Below are 21,477 nucleotides of genomic sequence, written 5' to 3'. Positions count from 1 at the left end.
GTCCGTTTCCAAATTGAATAAAAGCAAATGCTTTGAGGGAGGGAAGGGAAAACCAAGGGTAATGTATTTTCTTCTTGAGCATCTTGTTCTAAGTAACAGTTAAAGATAGGCTTGGTCAAGTAAATACACACACCGTTCACTGACAGTTTAGGCACTGCTATGGGCTTTTCAGGCTCTACTGCTTCTACACATGATAACAAGAGCAATTAAATGGGGGCTAGCCTTTGCAGTTAGAAGGTGCTGTTAGTGGAGGGGCAGAGATGCAAATTAAAACTTTACATTGGATCTATTTACTGCCTTGTCCCCACAATCCACATGTATTAGGTACCTGTACTCCTTAGAGACAAATGCTGAAAGCTTTCGTTACCACCAGCAGTCTCCACCATCTATTCCTTCATGCTTTAACATCACCTTCTATTTGAACTCATGGGCAGGGATGTTAATCCAGCTGCACTAAACATCAGCAGATCAATAAGAAGAGTTTCTAATTAGCTTCATTCCTATGTTTAAAACCAGAAAAAGAAAGACTTAGAGCACAGACCTCTTTGTGCAGTAACACACCGTACCAGTGAGCCAGAGGGACAGCCACCACCTTGACGCTTTAAATGAACTCCACTCATTTCTGTTCTGCTTTCTACCATAACCAGTGGCAGACAACACCAACATCAGTTATGAAGGAGGCTGAGGGGAAAGGGAACAGCGCTCTCTTTTCCCATGCCTTTACCTCATGTTTTGCAGAGCTTCACGTGCGGAGTTGCCCCGATGCCCTCCTGCAGCTCGGCTGGGCTGGTACTTGTATGCCTCTCCAATGAGAAAAAAGAGATAAAAACATGTGGAATGTAAGGAAACCTCACTGTGAACTCGTAAAACTGGCTTTAGGAATATCTGTAGTGACCCAGAAGTACTGTTTTGTAATTCTAAAAGACTGCTTGTATTTCCCAGCAAGCTCCTCGCCTTCAGACCGTGCAGTGACAGAAACACAGCAGATCTGCCTCTGCGCAGACATTTTTCTCCAAGCAGGGAAACCTACAGGCAACAGCAGGCTTGAAACTGAATTGTAAAGCAGGAAGGACTGCAGTTTTCATCTCTGAGGGAATTACGCACAGCTTAGCCCTGCTCACAGCTGTGAGGACCCAGTGTCTCCCAGCCATCCCTCTCGCTGTACTTTCCTGAGGTGAATCCCAAGCCTCTTTACTCGATCTACGTTTCACAAAACGCATTGAATGCAAATGTATCAAGCACGGTATGTTTCAAAATGGGCTAAAAGAGGGAATATGGGAGCAATCAGCGTCGGAAGGGCTGCGCTCGCCGCTTCCTTCAGGGTTTACTCATGGAGGTTTCCCCGAGACGCTCAGAGCATTGGTTTGTGCGCTCGAGCAGCTTTACAGCCCGGGTCACTGCAAAAACCGACACCACTTTCTGCCTGGGCAGCCGCTCATCAGGTGATTTTGTTGGACGAGCAGGCGGTCGGTCGTTGAAGCACGGGAATGGTGACAAGCGCCTCCACAGGCGGCTGCGTGCAATCGCTCGGTCCGCGCGTTGAAAGCTGCGCAGTTGCGGCGCTCGCCGGTTCAGAACCTTGTCTTCCTTCAGCTTCCCGTCACACTCGCTGAGATGCCGCCCTGCGGGGGGAGGACGGGAGAGTTCCGATACCACTGGGCTGCCCGAACCGCCGCCCCACGAACCACAAGCAGCGACTCACGCCGCCCGGCTGCGCGCACAGCTCCTCCACCCCCCTCGCCGCCCTGAGGGGAGGTGCCGCTCCCGCCTCCGCCTCGAGGCGGTGCTGCAGCCCGCCCTCGACGAGCGCCCGCCCCGCTCGCCCAATCGGTGGCCGCGCAGCAAATTCAAACCGTGCGGCGGTTGGGCCGCGTCCGGGCGGGCGCCCCGGGGTCAGCGATGGAGCGCCGCCCGGCAGCGCCGGGTCCTTACCGTGCCACCGAGCTGGTGAGGACGGCGGCACCGGGAGGGGGCGGCCGGCTGGGCTCTGGGCCGCCGATGGGCCTCGTGGGCCTGTGTCACGGCTGTGGGGAGGGACGTGCCGCGTTGGCGGCGACGCTTTAACCTCATTTTGCTCCTGTGGTTGTTCCTGCCGCTTTGTCTTATTGCCGTTTATTGCTATCAGCTTTCAGCTTTAACCTTCTGTCCTCCGTCGCTTTGTCTCCTGTGCAGTGGAACGAAATCACCAGGTACTTCCGAGCCGGCGTGCCGCTGAGGACGCACAGGCAGCACTTCAGAAAGCACGGCAGCTGTTTCACCGCCTCCGAAGCTGTAGATTGGCTGCACGAAGCGCTGAGGAACAACAGCAACTTCGGGCCTGAAGTGAGCAGGCAGCAGACTGTCCAGCTGCTGAGGAAGTTCCTCAAGAATCACGTAATTGAAGATATTAAAGGAAGGTGGGGGTCAGAAAGCCTCGAAGACAATGGTGTGCTATACAGGTACTGCACTGAGAACCAGCGGAACCGCAGAATGGCCTGGGGTGCACAGGAGCACAACGCTCATCAGTTCCAACCCCTGCTGTGTGCAGGTCGCCAACCAGCAGCCCAGGCTGCCCAGAGCCACATCCAGCCTGGCCTTGAATGCCTGCAGGGATGGGGCATCCACAGCCTCCTTGGGAAAGAATTTTATTCCGTGTTCAGAACTATTAACAAAAAAAAAAACCAAAAACACCCCACTTCAGGATGAAAGTTGAGTCAAAAGCAATTATTGACAGAATTTTCCTCCACTGTCTTGTTGAGTATATACCCTGCTTACTGAAAGCTGTGCTCGTGCTTCTGTCTGTCTGGTTTTTTCCTTGACGTGGGTGCTCCATGGAAGGGCTTCAGAGGGAACCCAAAGCAAATTTATTTTAGTAGCTCCATGCTGCAGTGCTGATGGCCATCACTTCTCTGAGTCTGATCTTAGCGCTGTGTAAGCGGCTCAGCCATCTCCAACTTGACTTTGGAATTAAGAATAGGCCAGAGTATGCTTTATAAAATGATTATGTTAATCAGTGTTCTAAGGAGAAAAGAAAAAATTAATTTAATTTTAATTCAGCAGTTTTAATTCCCTGAATCTTCTCAGAAACGTATCAAATCATGCTGGTAAGGTATGGCTTCAGGTAAACGACTGCTTGTATTTTTTTAATGTATTCTAAATGCACTTAATATCTTTCCTATTAATTCCAGGTTTCCTTCAACCTCTCCAGTTAAACCTCTACCAGCTTCATGTCGCCAAAATGAAAACTTAGGAACCTTCCCTAGAGACAGACTTCTTAAGCTGCCACATTTATCAAGGAGAACTCCGAAAAAACACGAATTGCTGAGAGCTCTGGTAGTAGAATGTTTCTTACCTAACCTTAGTTACCACACATTTCCTTTGTCTTTTAAAAACAAACTAAAAAACCCTCACAGCTGGTAGCAGTCATCCTATGGGGACACGGTTGTGTCTCATTCCCATGTAAGTGCAGCAGTAAGTTGGTAGGTTCTTGTGGTCAGCAGTACGGAGCATTCATATAGGTTTGACAGGAAGATGCAGTTCTGTTTGGTAATGAAGTGATGTGATGAAGCTGTTCTTCTTGCGTGTACAAAAAGGTTGTGTTAAGCAATTGGTAAATATTCAAGTGAAATTCCTATATGTAAACCATGCAGGAATGTAAGGTATGTGCAGCAGGCACAACTGCAGCACAGCATTTCTGAAATGCAGGATTGTGCTTCTGGCAGAAGAACTTTAAGTACTCCTTACATGAAGCTGCCTTTTCCTCAATTTAATGGCAACAGGTTTGTTGGCAGGAAAATGTGAGGAGAGTGTTCTTAACGCTGAGTGTTCTTAACGCTGAGTGTTCTTAACGCTGGCACGTAATCTAGGTGCAGAGAAAGATGACTTGCCCTCCACCCCACAAGTCACAGTCTTGGAACTGCTTCTGAATGATCTGGCATGAAGTGGAGTTTTAATTGAGTTTATGTTCCAGCACTCAAGCATCTAATCCCATCAATATGGGAAACTTTGCTTTCTTATTGATTCTTCATTTTGGCTTGTTCAGTGCAGAATTATCCCTGCTCATAATATTTCAAAGCATTGGGAATGCTGGAATGTGGAGCTCTAGAAATGAGCAGCACAATATGTTCTCGGTGAAACTTTAGATGTGTTCTTTTCATTTAGGACCAATAAAAGGCACAAATGTGCTAACTATTCTGCTTGCTTTTTTAGGAAACTTTGAATGTGCTTGGCCGTTTTTTGTTTTTCAGGTTATTTAGTGCACATACTTTGTGGTCCTAAAGACAGGCTCCTTGCTGACTAATATACTTAAATTTTATGTGTTTCTATCCTTTAAGTTACTGTCTCCTGAAGGGCTTGCACACAAGGTCTTTATGCACAGTGTTGGTTTTGGCTTTCCAAGTGCATATGCTTGCATTTCAGTGCTGACATGATTAAGGTCATTTGCTGAATCATATTTTGGAATTTAATTCTTCACAAAGTGAGGTGTTTATTTCTCTTAGGGGCTTCCTTTCTTTCAGTATAACATGAATAAACCACTCACTTTCAGGAAAATGTGGAGAAAACAAAGCTGGATAAAACAGCAGAAAATGAAGAGGATGCACAGTGCAGGAAGGAAGTAAGCCAGGAATGCGTGCAAGAAACCTGGAGGAATATCATTCTAATACAGTAAGTAAGGAATGCCTTCTCTTCCTGTGTGTATGCATGCTCTTTGTCATGGCCCAGTGAAGGGTTTCACTTACAAACTCTTGAACTTCTAAAGAATAAAGGTGAATATTTACTATTATTTATATATGCTTTCCAATGTATTTTCTAACATCTTCTTTTGTACTTAAGAACCTTATTGTTTGAGTTATATTTTAACCCAACAGCTGTTCTTTCTGCTCCCTGTTCATTGTTTTTTGGTGCTTGTCTCAACAACAAGCGTGCCCTCAACCTCTTCTGTAAGAGAGGTTCCACCAAACTGCAAATCAACTTACCAAACAGCTCTTGTTTGAATAGATGCTAAGATCTTGTTTGGTTTGGTTTTGTTTTTTTTATAACAGGCTTCTTAAACAGCATCTGTTTTCTTTCTCTCTACAGTTTGCAAACCATTTTAGGCCTCCCATCCTTGGAAGCAGTCCTGCAGCCAACACAGATAGTTCCTGAGCACATCATATACAATATGACACACACAAGCAAACACGGTGTTGTAATTTTGCAGAACAAATCAGGTAAGATTCTCCTAGCTTTGCTTAAAGTTTCTGGGTTATACAGTTACAGCAAAGGTAGGAATTGACTATGGTAATATATTTCATAGTGAGGCTTTTAAATTTCCTTCTCTAAATTAGAATACATTTCAGTTTGCTCGTCTAGAAAATGTTGTAGGTGAGTTACATTACTTTGTAAGTACATATGCATAGTAATATTTGTAAGTAGACTCACTTTCAAACTAATGTGGTTACGGTATTTAAAGCCTGCATGTTACTGTTTGCATCAGGTCTTTAGTATTTTGTATAACAAATGCACTTATTTATTTTAGAAGACCTCCCTCACTGGGTGCTGTCAGCTATGAAGTGCCTCGCCTACTGTGAGTAATGGCAGAGCTTTCAAGTTCCAGAAACTTATCGTGGGAGTTGAAAGTGAAATATTCCAGCATGTTCAGATCAATTGTGAATTTCATTTTCAAACTCTGTGGGAAGATCAGCATTATTGTAGTTCAGAGATGAAGGGAAACGTTCAGTATACGTGACTGTTTGGATGAGGACTGTGTAAAGGGATAAGTGAGTTTTCACTCAGCGCAGTGGGGCAGAACAGCCTGTTGAAAGTGAGCAGAACTCGGTGGATACAGAAAGTATTTGATGCTACTTCTGCTTACAGATGATGTAGTGCTGAACTAAACAATTCACGTGCATATTGCTGGCATGATTCAGCCTGGAGAAGAGGAGGCTCAGAGGAGACCTCATTGCTCTCTATAACTTCCTGAAGGGAGGTTGTAGTGAGCTGGGGGTCGGCCTCTTCTCTCGTGTCATCAGTGATAGGAGCAGAGGGAATGGTTTCAAGCTACGGCAGGGGAGATTCAGGCTGGACATGAGGAAGTATTACTTTTCAGAAAGGGTGGTCAGGCACTGCAATGGATGCCCAGGGAGGTGGTGGAGTCACCGACCCTGGGGGTGTTCAAGGAAAGGCTGGATGTTGTGTTGAGGGACATGGTTTAGTAGGAGCTATTGGGAATAGGTGAACGGTTGGACTGGATGAGCTTTGAGGTCTTTTCCAACCTTGGTGATTCTATGATTCTATGATTCTTCTCTTGTGACACAGTTATTCCTACAGGAACAAGCTTTCACGATTCTATTTACACTGTGTTTGTTTGTTTTGTTTTGTTTTGTTTTTAATAAATACTGAATTTCCTTTCTTCACCTCTCTTTAGGGCCCAGAAATAATGATATGAGCCAGCCAACTTACAGTGGGTTTGAACGGGATGTCTTCAGAACAGTTGCTGATTATTTTCTCAATCTTCCTGAACCATTGCTTACTTTTGAATACTATGAACTTTTTGTTAATATTTTGGGTATGTATGAATTTAGAAATAACAGGGCAAGCTATAAGTTTATATCTAGTGGGGGGAAGAACATATCTGTAACTCAAAGTGAACCGTGAGCCCAGTAGTCTGTATGGCAGCTTGAATCTGGGGCTTGTCTTCAATGCTGACATTCTGTATTGCATCATTAACAGGAATGCAATTGTATCTCATTCTGTGCAAATCACCATCTGAGAGAACTTTCTAAATGTTCAGTAACCATTTAAAAACACATGCTCATCTTTGTCCCTCGCTTTTGCAGTCTGTTGGCATTCTTTATTCTTGCATGTTGGTTGCAATTGACTGCTTGGGGATTGAGCTCATTTTTTCCCTTATTTTACTAACTACTTAGTGTCTTATTTGTTGTCCTCTGTTCAGGTAGCGACTACATTTCTTTCTGAATGTTTGCTTTCATACCACTTGCATCTTAATTTATATTTCATTTTCTGATAGTTATGTGTGGCTTCATCACAATTCCAAATAAATGCAATGGAAAACATTCAGTCCGAGATGAGACCTGTGACCCACAGCCTTCAAAAATTCTTCACTTGAACTCTTTCAAGTCAACTGAATGTCTTCTTCTAAGCCTACTTCGCAAGGAGCCAAAGGGAAAGAAGGAGGAGTATGGAGCTTCCTGGAAGTCCTCTTCAGAAGAGTTAGCTGTTCAGACACAGCGTGCAAGGAAATTGCAGCAGTGTGAGCTGACAAGTAAACGAGGCAGTGCTGACAGTCTCATAGGAGGAAGTTGTCAGAATCTTTCAGGTTTCAGGAATGAACAAGATCTGTCTCTAACACTGAAGACGAGATGTTACTCTTTGGAAAGAATTGGAAACGCTGCCTCAAGAGTACATCATAAAGGAGAATCGGATTCCCTCGGGGAAACTAATGTCTTGAGCACAAGAAATAAGGAGCAATGGCTACCATGTGTGGCTAAGACTGAGTCTGTGTTGGAGTTGGGTTGTGAAAACGCATGCCAAAAACAAAGTGATGGCTCAAAGAGAGTGTCTGCCTCAGTTCTTCAGGATAGAGAGCTATTTAAGGAAAATCTTAAATCCAAGCAAATATGCAGGTCTCAGAGTTTACTTGGGAGCAGGAACTCCAGAAGTTGCACCAGCATCAATGCCCCCATTGCTGAAATCACAGTAAAGCCAAGGTCTCAATTCTGTGGGCAAGGAAGACCAAATACCTCAGCGGCTGCTTCAGTGGGCATCAGGACTGAGGTTCCTGATGTAACCATCAGTCAGAGGCTCTGCAGAAGTACCACAGCACTTTCAGAATGCTCTTTTGCTCACTCTTATGTGTTGACTGGCACGCAAAGTAAGATGGCTTTACAAGCATGTTGTATTGGCTTATTGTGTTGACTAACTAATCTCTGCTTCCTTACTATCTTTGACATGGTTACTAGTGGTTTTTTGTATCTGTGTAACATGAGGGTTTGAAAGAGTTGAGAAGTTGTAGCGTTTAAAACTATTTTCATAGCTCTGTTACCAAATGGTCGTGTTACCTTTGGCTTCTCAAATTGGATCTGCCAGAACCTTCCTGTCCAGGTAAGCAGTGATGCTTCTGACCTCAACATCATCTGGAGGAGAACTCGCACAGATCTGCCCTTTGGAGACATCTTTTTAGAACCTTTGAAACGTGCTTTTTGGGGATGCTCTCAGAAATAGCATTAGGCTATTACCTCCACTGTACTATGGCACTAATTGCACAAGCAGTTCATAACAGTGAAGTGATTTGGGGACCCCCCCCCACAAAAAAAAAAACAAACACATAACGTTGATCTACAGCATCACAGCTTTAGATTGCTGTGAAGATGAAACAAACACAGATCGTCTTCATTGGAGGGGGGAAATTATTTTACTGAATAACAATCTGAAAAGCTTGTTCAAGTCTTCATGACATCTGCATTACGATCACCTTGTAGGTCTCCTTCAGCCTCACTTAGAAAGGATTGCTGTTGAGGCCCTGCAGATCTGCTGCTTGCTGCTTCCACCACCAAACCGCAGGAAGATGCAGCTCCTGGTGAGGATGATGGCTCGCATCAGTGAGAACGTCGACATGCCGCGGCTGCACGACGCCATGGGCACGCGCTCTTTGGTGAGAGAAGTGTGTCTGCATGCTGAAAATGCTGCTGAACGAGTGCTGAGGATACCAGCAGTAATCAGGACTTCAGTGTCACTGGCTTGTAATTAAACAGTAATTAATGGACAGATCATTGATCTCTGAAGCGTTTACAGAAATCTAACTTGAGGCATTTCCTTGTCCCATACTAATATGTTGCAAATACTGATGTTGTTTTTGCTTCTTCTGGGAGAAGGGAAGGAACTCCTCAAAAAACCAAAGGGTGTGATTGTTCAGTCTGCTTTCTCAATCCGCTGTCATCTCAGATTAAAAACTGTTGGCAGCAGTGCTTGTGGATGACCTTTCTTGGGCTAAATATTTGTGTAGCTGAAGTTATGACATAATCCATTCCAGAGAAAAAGGAAGACTTTGCCTAGCAAGCTCATAGGCCAGCTTCTGGGTCTGAAAGTAAGTCTTTACTGGGACGATTCAAGTTGTTAGCAATGCTTGTACCAAATAACATTAAAGAACGTTATCTGTGCATGCTACGTAAGGCTACTGAAGATGAGGAAATAAGGAAACTGTAAAAATGTTTTTAAAAGTTATTTCAAACTGATCGTTGATAATCACTGTTTCTTGAACGCCTTTAGAGCCAGCCTCACCTGCCATCCCAGTGGCTCGAGACAGCTAATAGGGCAGGTACATTTTTCAATTGGAGGGAAGACTTATTACCATCTTTAAAAGGCATTTCTTAAAAATATGACTGTAGGACTTGTACTCTTCTGTACTGAACAGTGTTTGGGGGGTTTCTTGTTTCCTCATCGGAAATTATCAGTTTTCCTCCTCTCTTGACCAGTCAGTGTGGGCGAGAGAGACTGCAGTGAAAGCAGTCATTGGCGGATTCATTGTGCCACTGTGTGGAATGGAGGGCAGATCCCTCAGCTGCTCATACTAACGATCTGCTACGTGCTTGTAGATGATACAGACTTTCTCTCGCTGTGTGTTGTGCTGTGCAGAAGAAGTGGATCTTGACGAGCTGCTTTCTACACGATTAGTTTCATTTCTCATGGACCATCAGCAGGAAATATTTAAAGTACCAACTTACCTGCAGGCTGCAGTGCAAGATCACATAGAACACATGAAGATGGCTCAGGTTGGTGGCATAGCAGAAGTTTAAGTACCTTTGCTGGCTGCAGAGTATTTGTTACTTCTATGGGGTGGATGAGAACTGCTGATAAAGCTCCAGTATAATAAAAGCAAACTTGTATTAAGCTGTTGGTGCAATCATAGACATCAGCTACTTTATAATCCCTTGCAACTTGTGGCTGTAAGTCTGTGTGTTTGGATGTTAAATATGGTAGCTTCTTACCAGAGCGGGACGTTGTTTGACTTTAGAAGCCCCTTTCTTTGGTTTTTATTTCAGTGCAAACATCCAGGGGAAGAAATCTGTGCCATATTACCAACCTATTCGTACTGTGAACAAATAACCCCTCAGGAGTTTGAAGAACAAAAGGTTTCTACTTCTCAAGCTGCTGTGGCAGAGCTGTTGGAGAACATCATCAAAGATAAGAACTTATCTGTGAAAGAGAAAAAGAAAAAGTTAAAGCAGGTGAGGAACTTAGTGGATATTTCAGCAATTCTGAAAGCACTTTGTGTGAAAGAAGAGCTCAGTCATGAGACGCTGCTGTCAGAGCGTGAGCAGACTATTGAGAAAATGCCTGTTCTACAGGGAGCACTAAGTGCTGTTTAGTGGTTTTTTGGGCTGTATGGGATGACTCTTCTAAGAGCAATGTCTAAAATAGCATTTGAATCTGTCTAGCAACAGTGATGTTCAGCGATTCAAAACAGCACAAAACTTTGATGCTCTTTATTTAATAAGATGTTACTGACTACACAGATGGTCATTAAAATGGTGTAAATGGACATAAAGTTAAGAGGAGACAAATGGTGGCTTTTTTCTTCCCTTAAAAGGTCAAACTCAATCTATTCACAAGTCTGAAGCATTCTTTTCTGTGGCATTAGCTCTGTTTTGTAACGTGTATGTTGCTCAAGATTATCTGGCATTTCTGTGGCCTACCAGCATGTTGCCTAATACTAAAGCTGCAGTGCAGCAGTTCTGGCAGGATTTAACACTGGAGTTTTTTTCTTGTTGAGAAAAACTTTGGCAAGTGTTTCTGACCAACTGAACAGTATTGTAGTATTGTACTTGTCCTAGAATCTCTTAAGCAAATCTCGTGACTCAAGTTTGAAAAAGCAGCTTTCCAAAGCAAGCATGTTTGTTCTGATGCCCTTTCCACCACCAGCCTCTGCAGCAGGGACTCCCACATGTGTTCTGGGAGCTTCATTTTCCCAGGACTGAACTTGAGAAGCCTGGCCTGTTGTTCAAGTTCATGGGAACTTCCTGCATGTAAAGAAGAGTAGTTAATTACAGCTGACTTAAACCTCAACTTCCGAGTAAGCAAGCAGTAAGAAGTGATGCATGGCAGCACATAGAGCAGGTGAAGCAGGAAGAAAGGAAATAAACTACAACAGTCTAATGTAAAACTTGAAGTATATGCTTACATTTCTGTGAGCTCCCACCAAAATCCAGAAGCAGCTTGTACTGTATGGGCCATGGATTAGCAGGGTTTGTGTCAAACTGTAGGATAGCTGTATTAAGGTCATGCTGGCTGTGCTGGGACAGTGAGCAGTGTGATCAATCTCATCTCTCTGCAATGATTATACAGTTTTGATGCTTTGAATTAGGAGAAGCCAAATGCATGCTGCTTCCAAGGGGGTTACAGCCAGCTTACATCAACATCAAAATTACAAATGATGTGATAATTTTCAGTAGGCTGTGAATTCTACTTAAGACTCCTAATCAACCTTCCAAAGGAAAGCAAAGGATACAACCACAATATCTCTAATGCCAGAGATTTCTGTCCATCCCCGTCTCTGCAGGAACTGAAAAATAACTCCTCTGGTGAAGCAGTTATCTCTCTGAGAGAATGCCTGCAGAAATCTTCTGCATCCTAACTTCTTTTTGGTGAAACATGTTCATCATTGTGGTTTTTTCTGTTTGAAAGACACTTGTCCAAGCATAAGCCAAGTACATACCCATGCTGACAGCATGTCTTCAAATGGTGACCGCTCAGTCTTACTTATAGGGTAAAAACTGGTCACGGTGTTCAGGATGAAATGGCTGGGGACAGAGCTGTGTTTGCTTTTATTCAGTTGTTCAACATCATTGCAAGCAGCTGCCATTTCAAATGGAGATGAGGGCAGGCGGTCGCAGGTTGGAGATGGAGTGGTGTGGGTCTGTTGGAAGGGCTGTGCTGGTTACCACAGCTGAGAACCACGAGAATCAAATGACTTCTCTCACTTCAACAGCAGATGAAGGTCTGACAGAACTTCTCATTCACTGTTTATCAGTCGAGCTCAGGAGTGCAAAGGGCTGCAGCTTTGGTCAGGTGTCACAGCAGAGGTGTGACACAGCCTGATGCCTTGCCCTTCCTGCTGATGTATCTGTATGCAGTCATTCCTGCTTGCGTCCTGCATCGCTGGCTTGCATGTGTTTTTGTTGCCTTTCTTTGTCTGATTTAATGCTTTCTTGTGTACCTTCTAGTTCCAGAAGGAATATCCTCTGATATACCAGAACAGATTTCCAACCACAGAAAATGAAGCAGTGCTGTTTGAGAACAAACCTACCATCAAACAACCCATGCTCAGCCTAAGGAAACCCAAATTTCGCAGCCTGAGATATTAATGTCTGCTGCACATTGCCTGGGGGTGTGCCTGACCAAGGGGTGCTTGCAATGGAAGGGAGTCTGCAGTGGCTGTGCATGCAGAAGGAAGGAATGTTTACATGAACACTATGCTGAGAAGTGCCAAATAACTTGTTTGGTTTTTTTTGGGGGGGGGGGGGGGAGTTACTTATATTTATTGTTTTCCTAGAAGTTATTTAACTGTTTACAAATTAATCAATCTATTGTGCCAAGCGAAATAAGCGTGGAAATGAAGCTACTAATTACCAAAAATTTGTATATGGTTTTTATATGGGAAACTAATGATGTGCATATTGTAATGTCTGTAATGTTTATTCGGGAGCTGGTGTGCCATGAGTTACAGTTTGTGTGCACTCCTAATTGTTTGCTTGGTGTGAATAAGTGCCTGCCTTGTTTTGTTTAAAGACAAACATTTTGAGAAAGCAAAGTTCAGTTTGGAACTAAACTAAAACTTGTTTTTGTTATTTCTAAGGGGGCCAGAAATTCACCAGAAAGGGATTATCTGGCTCCTTGAAATTCTTGTTTCCTCTCATCCAAAACAGTTCTTAAAATATTTATTTATATTAAAGCATTCTGTGTATTTCTGCTGTTTCCCTGAATGCGTATTTTGGGTGTAATGAGACACTTCTCAAACAGCACTGGGTGACATCAGATGGGGCAGTGAACAGAATCCTCATGCACTGAGCTTCCCTGTTTTGTTTCCAGGAGTAAGAAGTGGATCTGTGTCAGTGCTTCTGTGAGAGAGCAGCTTCAAGTGTTTCCATAATAAGGTTCCAACTCAGCATTTGTATTTATATATGTATATATACACACACATACTTTAGTGTTATTCATAAGGCTCTCAGCTCACGATTGTCACTTCTGCATTGTACATCATTCCTATGTGGTTTTGTCCTTTGGGTGTTCCTGGCTTAGAGTGTTCACCCTTAATTTCAGCCAATATTGGTCCCACTTCACTGTCCTGTGCTACCCCGGTGCTTACCCAGCTGCTGGACAAACCATTTGTAATGCCTGTGGACAGCTGCTAAGCATCCCCCGCCTGCAGAAACTTGCTTCTGCTCCTTGGGCTGTTGGGTGTTTCATAAATGCATTAGTTAGTTGTGTTCTAATTAAGCAACTTACTAGGCTCACGTTTCTCAGGACTTGCCTTTCAGCAGCTTGCCCTCGTTGCTCGGTCCTTGATCCATGTTATTTAATGTCATTTAATTATTTAATGTTCCCTTCTGAGCTTTTAACAAACTTAAGAAAAACTTAAACAATAAACAGAAGTTGACCAGCAGTGGGAAGTTTCCACAGATGGAAATAGCCAAGAAGGGCTTACGCTAAAAATCAATCATTTTGTCTCCAGTGAGCTTTTAACCACTCTTTCCTTTTGCATTTCTGTAATTCTGTTTGGAAGCAGCTCATCAGGCACGAAATGGCAGGCTGTAAGCTGTCAATGAGGTGTAAAAGGATTATCTGTTGCTTGGAGCGTAGCTTTGCTCTAAGAGCAGTGATAGGAGGAAGGATTCATGGTTGCCTTCCATTCACTGGGGAAGAGAAAATGTTTTGGTGTGGCTGTACCAGCACACACACTGCCAATGAGGGCTCAGTGCTGCACAGCTGAGCAAAGGTTTGGTTCTGCTTTGCTCCCCTTTGCTCTGAGAGGGGAGGCTGGTGTGAGCAAAGGGCTCAGGGCTGCTTCTCAGGTTCCACCCCACACTTACCAAAGTCCACGTGTTCCTGTATCCGCACTGTGGCTTTTTAATTTGCTTTCATGTGAGAATTAAACTCCTAGAAGCGTGTTTAGTCTGCTTTTTTTAAAGCCCTCAACTGCGTTTGAGTGTCGTGGTGCGTTTGGAGTAGATTTATTTGAAAAACATGTTAAGCTGTCACTTCCAACAAGGGTTAGATCTCATGGATAGCTTGGGTTGGGTATTTGGAGATGCTTTTTCTCCAAAGAGTGCTCAGCACTGCACGACTGCCTGGGGTGGAGGTCAGCATCCTGGGGGCGTCCCACAGCTGTGGGGGTGGCACTGGGGGTGGCTGGGGAGCTTGGAGAGCTTTTCCAACCTCAGTGATTCTGTGGTTGTAGGAGAGAGGAGCCAGCAGTGCCTGGTGATGCTGGCAGTGACACCTCTCCCCTGCCATCACTGGTGTCACCTGGTTTCTCAGCACGGCGCAGGATGGGGACTCAGTGACTGCAGTGCAGAGCTGAGATGAGTGCAGCTCCAGTTCCTCTTTTTTGTTGTTTTTTTTTTCTTTCTTTGTAATCTCTTCTGCTCGGGAAGAATTTAGGTCTCTGAAAAAACCCTCAAAGCTGCTTTTTGTGTGAACAGCAAGACAAAGCCCCGCAAGGCATCAGGAGGATTTTGGCCTGAAAGCCACCTCTGTTCCAGCACTGAGCCCGTTGGCTGCACGCAGCTCCCAGCACTCCTTCCTGCACACCCATAAAAACCCCCATGTGGCTCCAGGAGCCTCAAATCCTGCAGCGAGACAATGTACAGCCAGTGAGTGCTGCCGGGGCTCCTTACGTGGGCTGGGGGGGTTGTTGCTCCTTGGGGCGGTGAGGTTGGGATCGCGTGGGGTTTTGGGGCACCGAGGTGCTGGTCCGTGTTGGAGGCAAGGACCAAGTGCCATGCAAACTATGTGCTTTGCTAGAGGTAGGAATTGGAGCTTAGCAAATAATTCTCAGCTGTGTACTGCAAAACACTTTGCTTAAAAATGTTAGGAATTATTGGGAGAGGTAAGGTGGATGTTTGCTACTGAAAGGTGTCCTGCTTCCTGCATCAAATGTCCTCGGTTTGTCCCTTGTGCCTGCAATAGACCACTTGTATGATGAGCTGCCTGCTGTCCTGCTGCTGGTTTCCCCTCTGTACCCCCAAGACCTCCTGTTGTTTCTCCCTGCTCTCCTCACTGGTTTTTGCAAGCGACAGCTTTGTCCTCCCAGCACCACTCGGAAGCTGCAAACATAGGTCTGGTGTCCCTTGCAGGGTGGAGCATCCCGCAGGAGGCTACAAGAAGCTCTTTGAGACAGTGGAGGAGCTGTCCTCCCCCGTCACTGCCCACGTCACAGGTTTGTGTGCCCTCACCACCTCCTGCCCTGGGAGCCCCATGCTGTTCTTGGTCAGGTCTGGGGGACTTGCAGGTCCTGGGACACAGGGATAAATGAGATCAAGGAAGTTCACACGTTTGGGACGTGGCTGAGTTGATGTACTGGGAGTAGAGGAAGGACAGAGCAGTTGAGTGATCTTTGGCTTCCAAGGATCCCTGTTGTATGGCTCTGTGGGGGTAAGAAGAAATCATAGTCCTAAAGGCTCATCAAGGGCTTCTCTCTGGAGGGGAGAAGGCTCAAGGGAGACCTCATTTCTCCTCACAGCTCCTGGCAGGAGGTTGGGGTGAGAGGGGATCAACCTCTGCTCCCAGGGAACAGCAATGGGATGAGATGACGGCCTCGCGCTGTGCAGGGCAGGGCAGGCTGGGTGCTGGGGGACATCTCTGCTCCAAAGAGCGCTCAGCACCGCACAGCCGCCCAGGGGTGGGGGGTCAGCATCCCTGGGGGTGTTCAGAGCTGTGGGGAGGTGGCACTGAGGGACGTGGGCAGTAGTTGGGCTTAGGGATCTTAGAGGGCTTTTCCAACCTGAATGATTCTGTGATTCCACAAAAGCATCCATGATCTCGTCCTTAAATAATAACGACTTTTAAAAATGAATAAACACAGGATAAAAAAAAAAATAGAAGACAAAATATTTTGACTATTCTTCTACATCTGCTGCAGGCAGGATTCCCACCTGGCTCAGGGGCAGCCTTCTGCGATGCGGGCCTGGCCTCTTTGAGGTCGGGGCAGAGCCATTTTACCACCTGTTCGATGGCCAGGCACTGCTGCACAAGTTTGACTTCAAGGAGGGACACGTCACCTACCACCGCAGGTGTGGGACGCAGCCAAGGACTGCTGTTCTTCTGGGGTCTGTGCTCACTGGAGGAGCTCCAGCAGGGAGCTGTGCCCAAGTGAGGTACTGGGGCAGAAAAGTGGGGGTGCCCCGTTCCCAGAGGTGCCGAGGCCAGGCTGGATGGAACCTTGAGCTGCCCATGGCACGGGGTTGGAACTGGACAGGATGGAAGGTCCTTCTAACTCAGCCATTCTACAGTTCTGTGAACAACAGCACATGGCAAAAAATGCAGCCTTTTTACAGTTCAGAAATGTTCTGTGAAGATGAGGGCAGCAGGGGCTGCCTGCAGCTGCACTGACAACGTGCTCCTGGGGGTTGCAGCTGCCTGCCATGTCCAGGGCTCCAGCACTTCACATGCTGCAATGCAACCCTGGTCACTGCCAGGGGCTGGACTGAGCTCTCATGAGCCTCATCACAAAAAGTATTTGTGTTTATTTTAATTGAATTGCCTTGCTTGTTGCATTGGTGTGACTGTCTGTAATGTGCTTCACCTCCTTAGGTTTGTTAGGACAGATGCTTACGTGCGAGCCATGACAGAGAAGAGGATCGTGATAACTGAATTTGGTACCTACGCCTACCCAGACCCATGCAAGAACATTTTCTCCAGGTATCGGGGCTCTGCCAAGCACTGCAGCTTCGTGCCACGGGGCCTCTGCTGACCCTGCTGCCTTCCTCCACACAGGTTTTTCTCCTACTTTAAAGGGGTGGAGGTCACAGATAATGCCCTCGTTAATGTCTACCCCGTTGGCGAGGACTACTACGCCTGTACAGAGACCAACTTTATCACCAGAATTAACCCAGACACTCTAGAGACAATTAAGCAGGTAGGTTTTGGCAATCAGCTCCTAACACAGGGCAGCCTCACCTCTCTTCCCACATCGCTCACCCTCATCCCAGACAGACAATGCCTCCCCACACTCCGTCCCCAGGTGGATCTCTGCAAATACGTCTCTGTCAATGGGGCCACAGCTCACCCCCACGTGGAGAACGATGGCACCGTTTACAACATTGGCAATTGCTTTGGGAAAAATTTCTCACTGGCCTACAACATCATACGGATTCCTCCACTCCAAGCAGGTCAGTTCAACACACCTCCAAACGAGCTCCAATGAGCTCCAAATGAGTGAAAATCTTGTTCTATAAATTACTTCTTATTATTCAAATGCATTTTGTCACCAGATTTCTTCGTTTGTCCTTCCTTCTTTCTTTCAGCAGTAGAAATGTTATCTTTAACACAGTTATTTATGTGATTCTAGACGATGAGTGTCCAACCTTTTGGCCTGCATGGGCCAAACTGAGCAAAGAGGAACTGTCGTGGGCCACATATAAATCATAAGATAGTTAATGTATGTAAATAACAAAACTTTTTTTTTTCTATTAAAGCATTAAAAGAAAAGAAGACACCAAAACCATAGAACTAGCAAGCTGGATACATGCCCTAGCTCACAAGCTTCCTTTGTGCTAGAGGCAGAGGCCTTGCAGGGCAAGCACTGCTAATGCAGGCAGCGTGTGGCTGGAAGCTCTCCTGTAACCATGTGGCTGTCCTTTGCAGACAAGGAGGACCCAATGAACAAGTCAGAGGTGGTGGTGCAGTTCCCTTGCAGTGACAGATTTAAGCCCTCCTACGTGCACAGGTAACTCCTGCCAGGCTCAGCTGGCTGACTGCAGACTCACTGCGCTCTGGTTCCTTGTTGCATGCAGCCTCCTCGCCATCTCAAACCAGCTGCTTTGGCAAATGAGTCTTCCCTGACAGAGCTCCCTTCTAGAAGTGGCAGCAGGACTTGGTTTTGCTTGTAATGAGCAACTACAGCAAGAGCTGGTACCGACGTCGGGGTGCCTGCATGGCTGTAGCATTTAGCTCCGTACTGCGTCCCGTGCTGCACTGTGCTCCACGTGCTCTGTGTTCCCACAGCTTTGGCCTGACCCCAAATTACATCGTATTTGTCGAAACCCCGGTGAAGATCAACCTCCTCAAGTTCCTCTCCTCCTGGAGCCTCTGGGGAGCCAACTACATGGACTGCTTTGAGTCCAACGAGACCATGGGGGTAAGTCCAAGGAGACCATGGGTCACATAGGGCCTGTGCCCACCACACCATGCCCACTCACCAGTGAGACTGACCTGCTGCTTGCCTTTCAGGTCTGGCTTCACGTGGCAGAGAAAAAGAAAGGACGGCTCCTCAACATCAAGTACCGGACCTCAGCCTTCAACCTCTTCCATCACATCAACACCTTTGAGGATAACGGGTTCCTCATTGTCGACCTCTGCACGTGGAAGGGGTGGGTGCCAACACTGCCTTCATAGAATCACTCCTCTGAGACCCCCAGCCTGCCCCCCATGCCCACTGCCCACGTCCCTCAATACCACATCGCCACGGTTCTGGACACCCCCTGGGCAGCGTGTGCCAATGCTTCCATATCAAGGCCCCACATCAAGATGGAAACAGCTCATCTGGTCTGGCCCTGTGACTTTCAGTGGATCAGAACAGGGCTCGTGTCACTTAATTGAATTCTAGGGGAAAAAAATAGCTGTTTTGGAACTCGTTCCTGGCAATGACTTCTTTGCTGTCTCTGATCCCATTTCTGTGCAGATTTGAGTTTGTTTACAATTACCTCTACTTAGCCAACCTCCGAGCAAACTGGGATGAGGTAAAGAAGCAGGCAGAGAAAGCCCCCCAGCCCGAAGCCCGCAGATACGTGCTGCCCCTCCGCATCGACAAGGTACTGCCCAGCCCTGCCACCAGCACTGCTGTCTGCACAGCCCCTGCACTCTGTGGCCAAGTACTCCCAGTGCTTTTCCTGGTCATGCTTACTTCAAACTTTTCCTTCCCATTACAACGTTTACCCCTTAAAGCAGTAGTCAGCTTGGTGCAGAGCTGTGTGATTTCCAGCTCCCCCTGCTGTGGTCCCCCTCCTCACTGGATGAGTCTATCTGAGCTGTATTCTGTCTCGCTCTGCTGCTCAAGCAAACCATGCAGACCATAACAAGCCTCCAACTGTCCTGTCGAGGGGGAAAAGTTACATGTGTGTTCACCTAATAAGCATGCTGAGAGCAGAAATACAGGCTGGATTTAGCCTTATTGATAGGCATTCTTATTACACTAAAAGCTGACTAAGAAAACAAAAGAATCAACCATTCCTGCGCATGTTTCTATTCTGCAGCTTCACGAGGCTTTGCTGCACATTGCCAGCTTCCATGCAAGTACACTCAGAACTTTGTTTCTCCATTTGTCTTGGGTGTTGTTCTTTGTCCCAGGCCGACACAGGCAAGAACCTGGTCACCCTGCCCTACACGACAGCCACGGCGACGCTGCGCAGCGATGAGACCATCTGGCTGGAGCCAGAAGTTATTTTCTCAGGGCCACGCCATGGTAAGATGACAGCTCTGAGCCACAGAGCAGCACAGGTCCCATCAGCCATCCATGTCCTGCTAATCCTCATGCATATACTTATTTTTGCAGCCTTTGAATTTCCACAGATCAATTACAAGAAATATGGTGGGAAACCATATACATACACATATGGGCTTGGACTGAATCACTTTGTTCCAGACAGGGTAACTATCAGAAAAGGGGTGAGGCACATCTTTTTGATGAGCCTTTGCTTAATGGCAAGTTAGGGCATTTTTGAGATGTGGTTTTATTTTCTCCACTTAGCTTTGCAAGCTGAATGTTAAAACAAAGGAGACCTGGGTGTGGCAGGAGCCAGATTCGTACCCATCAGAGCCAATCTTCGTTTCCCATCCAGATGCTCTGGAGGAGGATGATGGTAAGTAATGATTTTTGGCTTGTTAATTGGAGTTGATTGCAGTCTGTGTCCGCTGGCCCCAGGTGTGCTGGTGCTAAGACCTACTTCCATGGTGTACCAGGGACAGGCAGGAGCCAGGGGACCTGCAGGCTGCTCCTGGGTGAGATGTGCCCTGCTCTAATGCTGCAGGAGAGTTTCTGAGAGCACGGAAAAATCAGAATTGAATGAAAACATAGGAAAAAATCTGTAGGTTCAGATCATCTGTTCTCATTTCCCAGCCTTTTTCCATCAGGAACCACACTACTAAAAGAATTCCAGATGGCCAAGCTTTGTGAAATTTAACCTGTCTTAAACCAAGGATGTTTTTACTTCTAAAGCCCTCCTCCCTGTGTAGAAGGGGGACAAATTCAGGCTTTGGATGTGGAGGACACAGAGCTGCGTTCATGCCAAGCACTGCACGCATTTATTCACACACTGCCAGCCCTGTACCTACTTCTGAAGGTGGCAGCACTAGGCTTAAATCTATTCATTCCCCAAATTCCTCATTTGCTCATTTCCTGAGCAGAAACACGTGAAGCCAGGAGAGCCCTTGGCTGTGCTGAGTGCCTGTGTTTGTCACCTCCCAGGGGTGGTGCTGAGCATTGTGATCAGCCCCGGCTCAGGGCCAAAGCCTGCCTACCTCCTGATCCTGAATGCCAAGGACATGAGCGAAGTGGCCAGGGCTGAAGTGGAGGTGAACATCCCTGTGACTTTCCATGGACTCTTCAAAAGAGCGTGAGTGCTGCCTGCAACACGCCGTGTGAGGCTTCTTCCAGCTTCAAAAAGATGCAGTCTCCATTTGCAAGCACACAGAAAGTGACATTGAAGGAATTTAGGACATTTATTTGTGAGTACTTAGTTCACAGAACTATGGAATGGTTTCGGTTGGAAGGGATGTTACAGCCCCCAAACCCCTGCCTCAGGTACCCACAGGTGCCTCACTGCCCTAATTGAGACTGAACATTTCAGTTTGGCTGCTTATTTCTCAGAATACTCACCCAGACATTTCTCAGATGTACTCCACGGCCTAATTGCAAGATGTACAATGCAATACAATAAACCACACGGTTTCTTTTACAAAATTAAATGTTGTAGATGCAACAGAGAGAAAGATGCACAAAATAGCACAGTGCAACCTCAGTGCCTCTACACATGGTAACATGTAGAAGACAACGTGCTGTTGCATCCTTTGAGAAGAGGTAATCTGTATCCTATGGGGGTGTTTTGGATTGAACTCACCTCCTGGTCACTGCCCAGCATCCTCAGAGCAAGCTGAGGGGAGCCTTTCCACGGTGCTCTGGCAATCTCACTTTGCAGGCAGCATTCTGTGCTTTGCTAAATCTTACATGCATTACTCTCTTCTAGTTTTCAGCCACATATGTCCTCTCTTTCTCATTTCTTTGCT

General features: G+C 46.2%; 2 protein-coding genes across 3 annotated transcripts; both read left to right on the top strand.

Moving 5' to 3' along the window:
* Positions 1-1,891: 1,891 nt before the first annotated feature.
* DEPDC1 (DEP domain containing 1) lies at positions 1,892-13,242 on the top strand. 2 transcript variants are annotated; one of them, XM_042873720.1, is made up of 12 exons: positions 1,892-1,947; positions 2,173-2,438; positions 3,168-3,312; positions 4,526-4,644; positions 5,059-5,189; positions 5,498-5,545; positions 6,386-6,526; positions 6,989-7,852; positions 8,460-8,632; positions 9,573-9,749; positions 10,020-10,205; positions 12,201-13,242. In XM_042873720.1, the coding sequence occupies exons 1-12, from the start codon at positions 1,900-1,902 to the stop codon at positions 12,339-12,341; spliced, it is 2,439 nt and encodes an 812-aa protein (XP_042729654.1). In that variant the 5' UTR covers positions 1,892-1,899; the 3' UTR covers positions 12,342-13,242. The 2 variants fall into 2 exon arrangements, with proteins under 2 accessions (XP_042729654.1, XP_042729656.1); XM_042873722.1 differs by lacking the exon at positions 6,989-7,852.
* Positions 13,243-14,838: 1,596 nt separating this feature from the next.
* Positions 14,839-20,811, top strand: RPE65 (retinoid isomerohydrolase RPE65). The gene is made up of 14 exons (XM_042874177.1): positions 14,839-14,849; positions 15,333-15,415; positions 16,118-16,268; positions 16,789-16,896; positions 16,972-17,113; positions 17,219-17,366; positions 17,842-17,923; positions 18,202-18,334; positions 18,427-18,566; positions 18,878-19,007; positions 19,543-19,657; positions 19,748-19,842; positions 19,943-20,054; positions 20,660-20,811. Exons 1-14 carry the CDS (start codon positions 14,839-14,841, stop codon positions 20,809-20,811), a joined length of 1,602 nt encoding a protein of 533 aa, XP_042730111.1.
* Positions 20,812-21,477: the final 666 nt, after the last annotated feature.

This window comes from Lagopus leucura, unplaced genomic scaffold, assembly GCF_019238085.1.
Source record: "Lagopus leucura isolate 7727_CA_CO unplaced genomic scaffold, USGS_WTPT01 Super-Scaffold_100009, whole genome shotgun sequence".
In the NCBI taxonomy this organism is placed as follows: domain Eukaryota; kingdom Metazoa; phylum Chordata; class Aves; order Galliformes; family Phasianidae; genus Lagopus; species Lagopus leucura.
The sequence above is the reverse complement of the archived record's forward strand: the minus strand, read 5'-3'. Positions and strand labels throughout refer to the sequence as shown.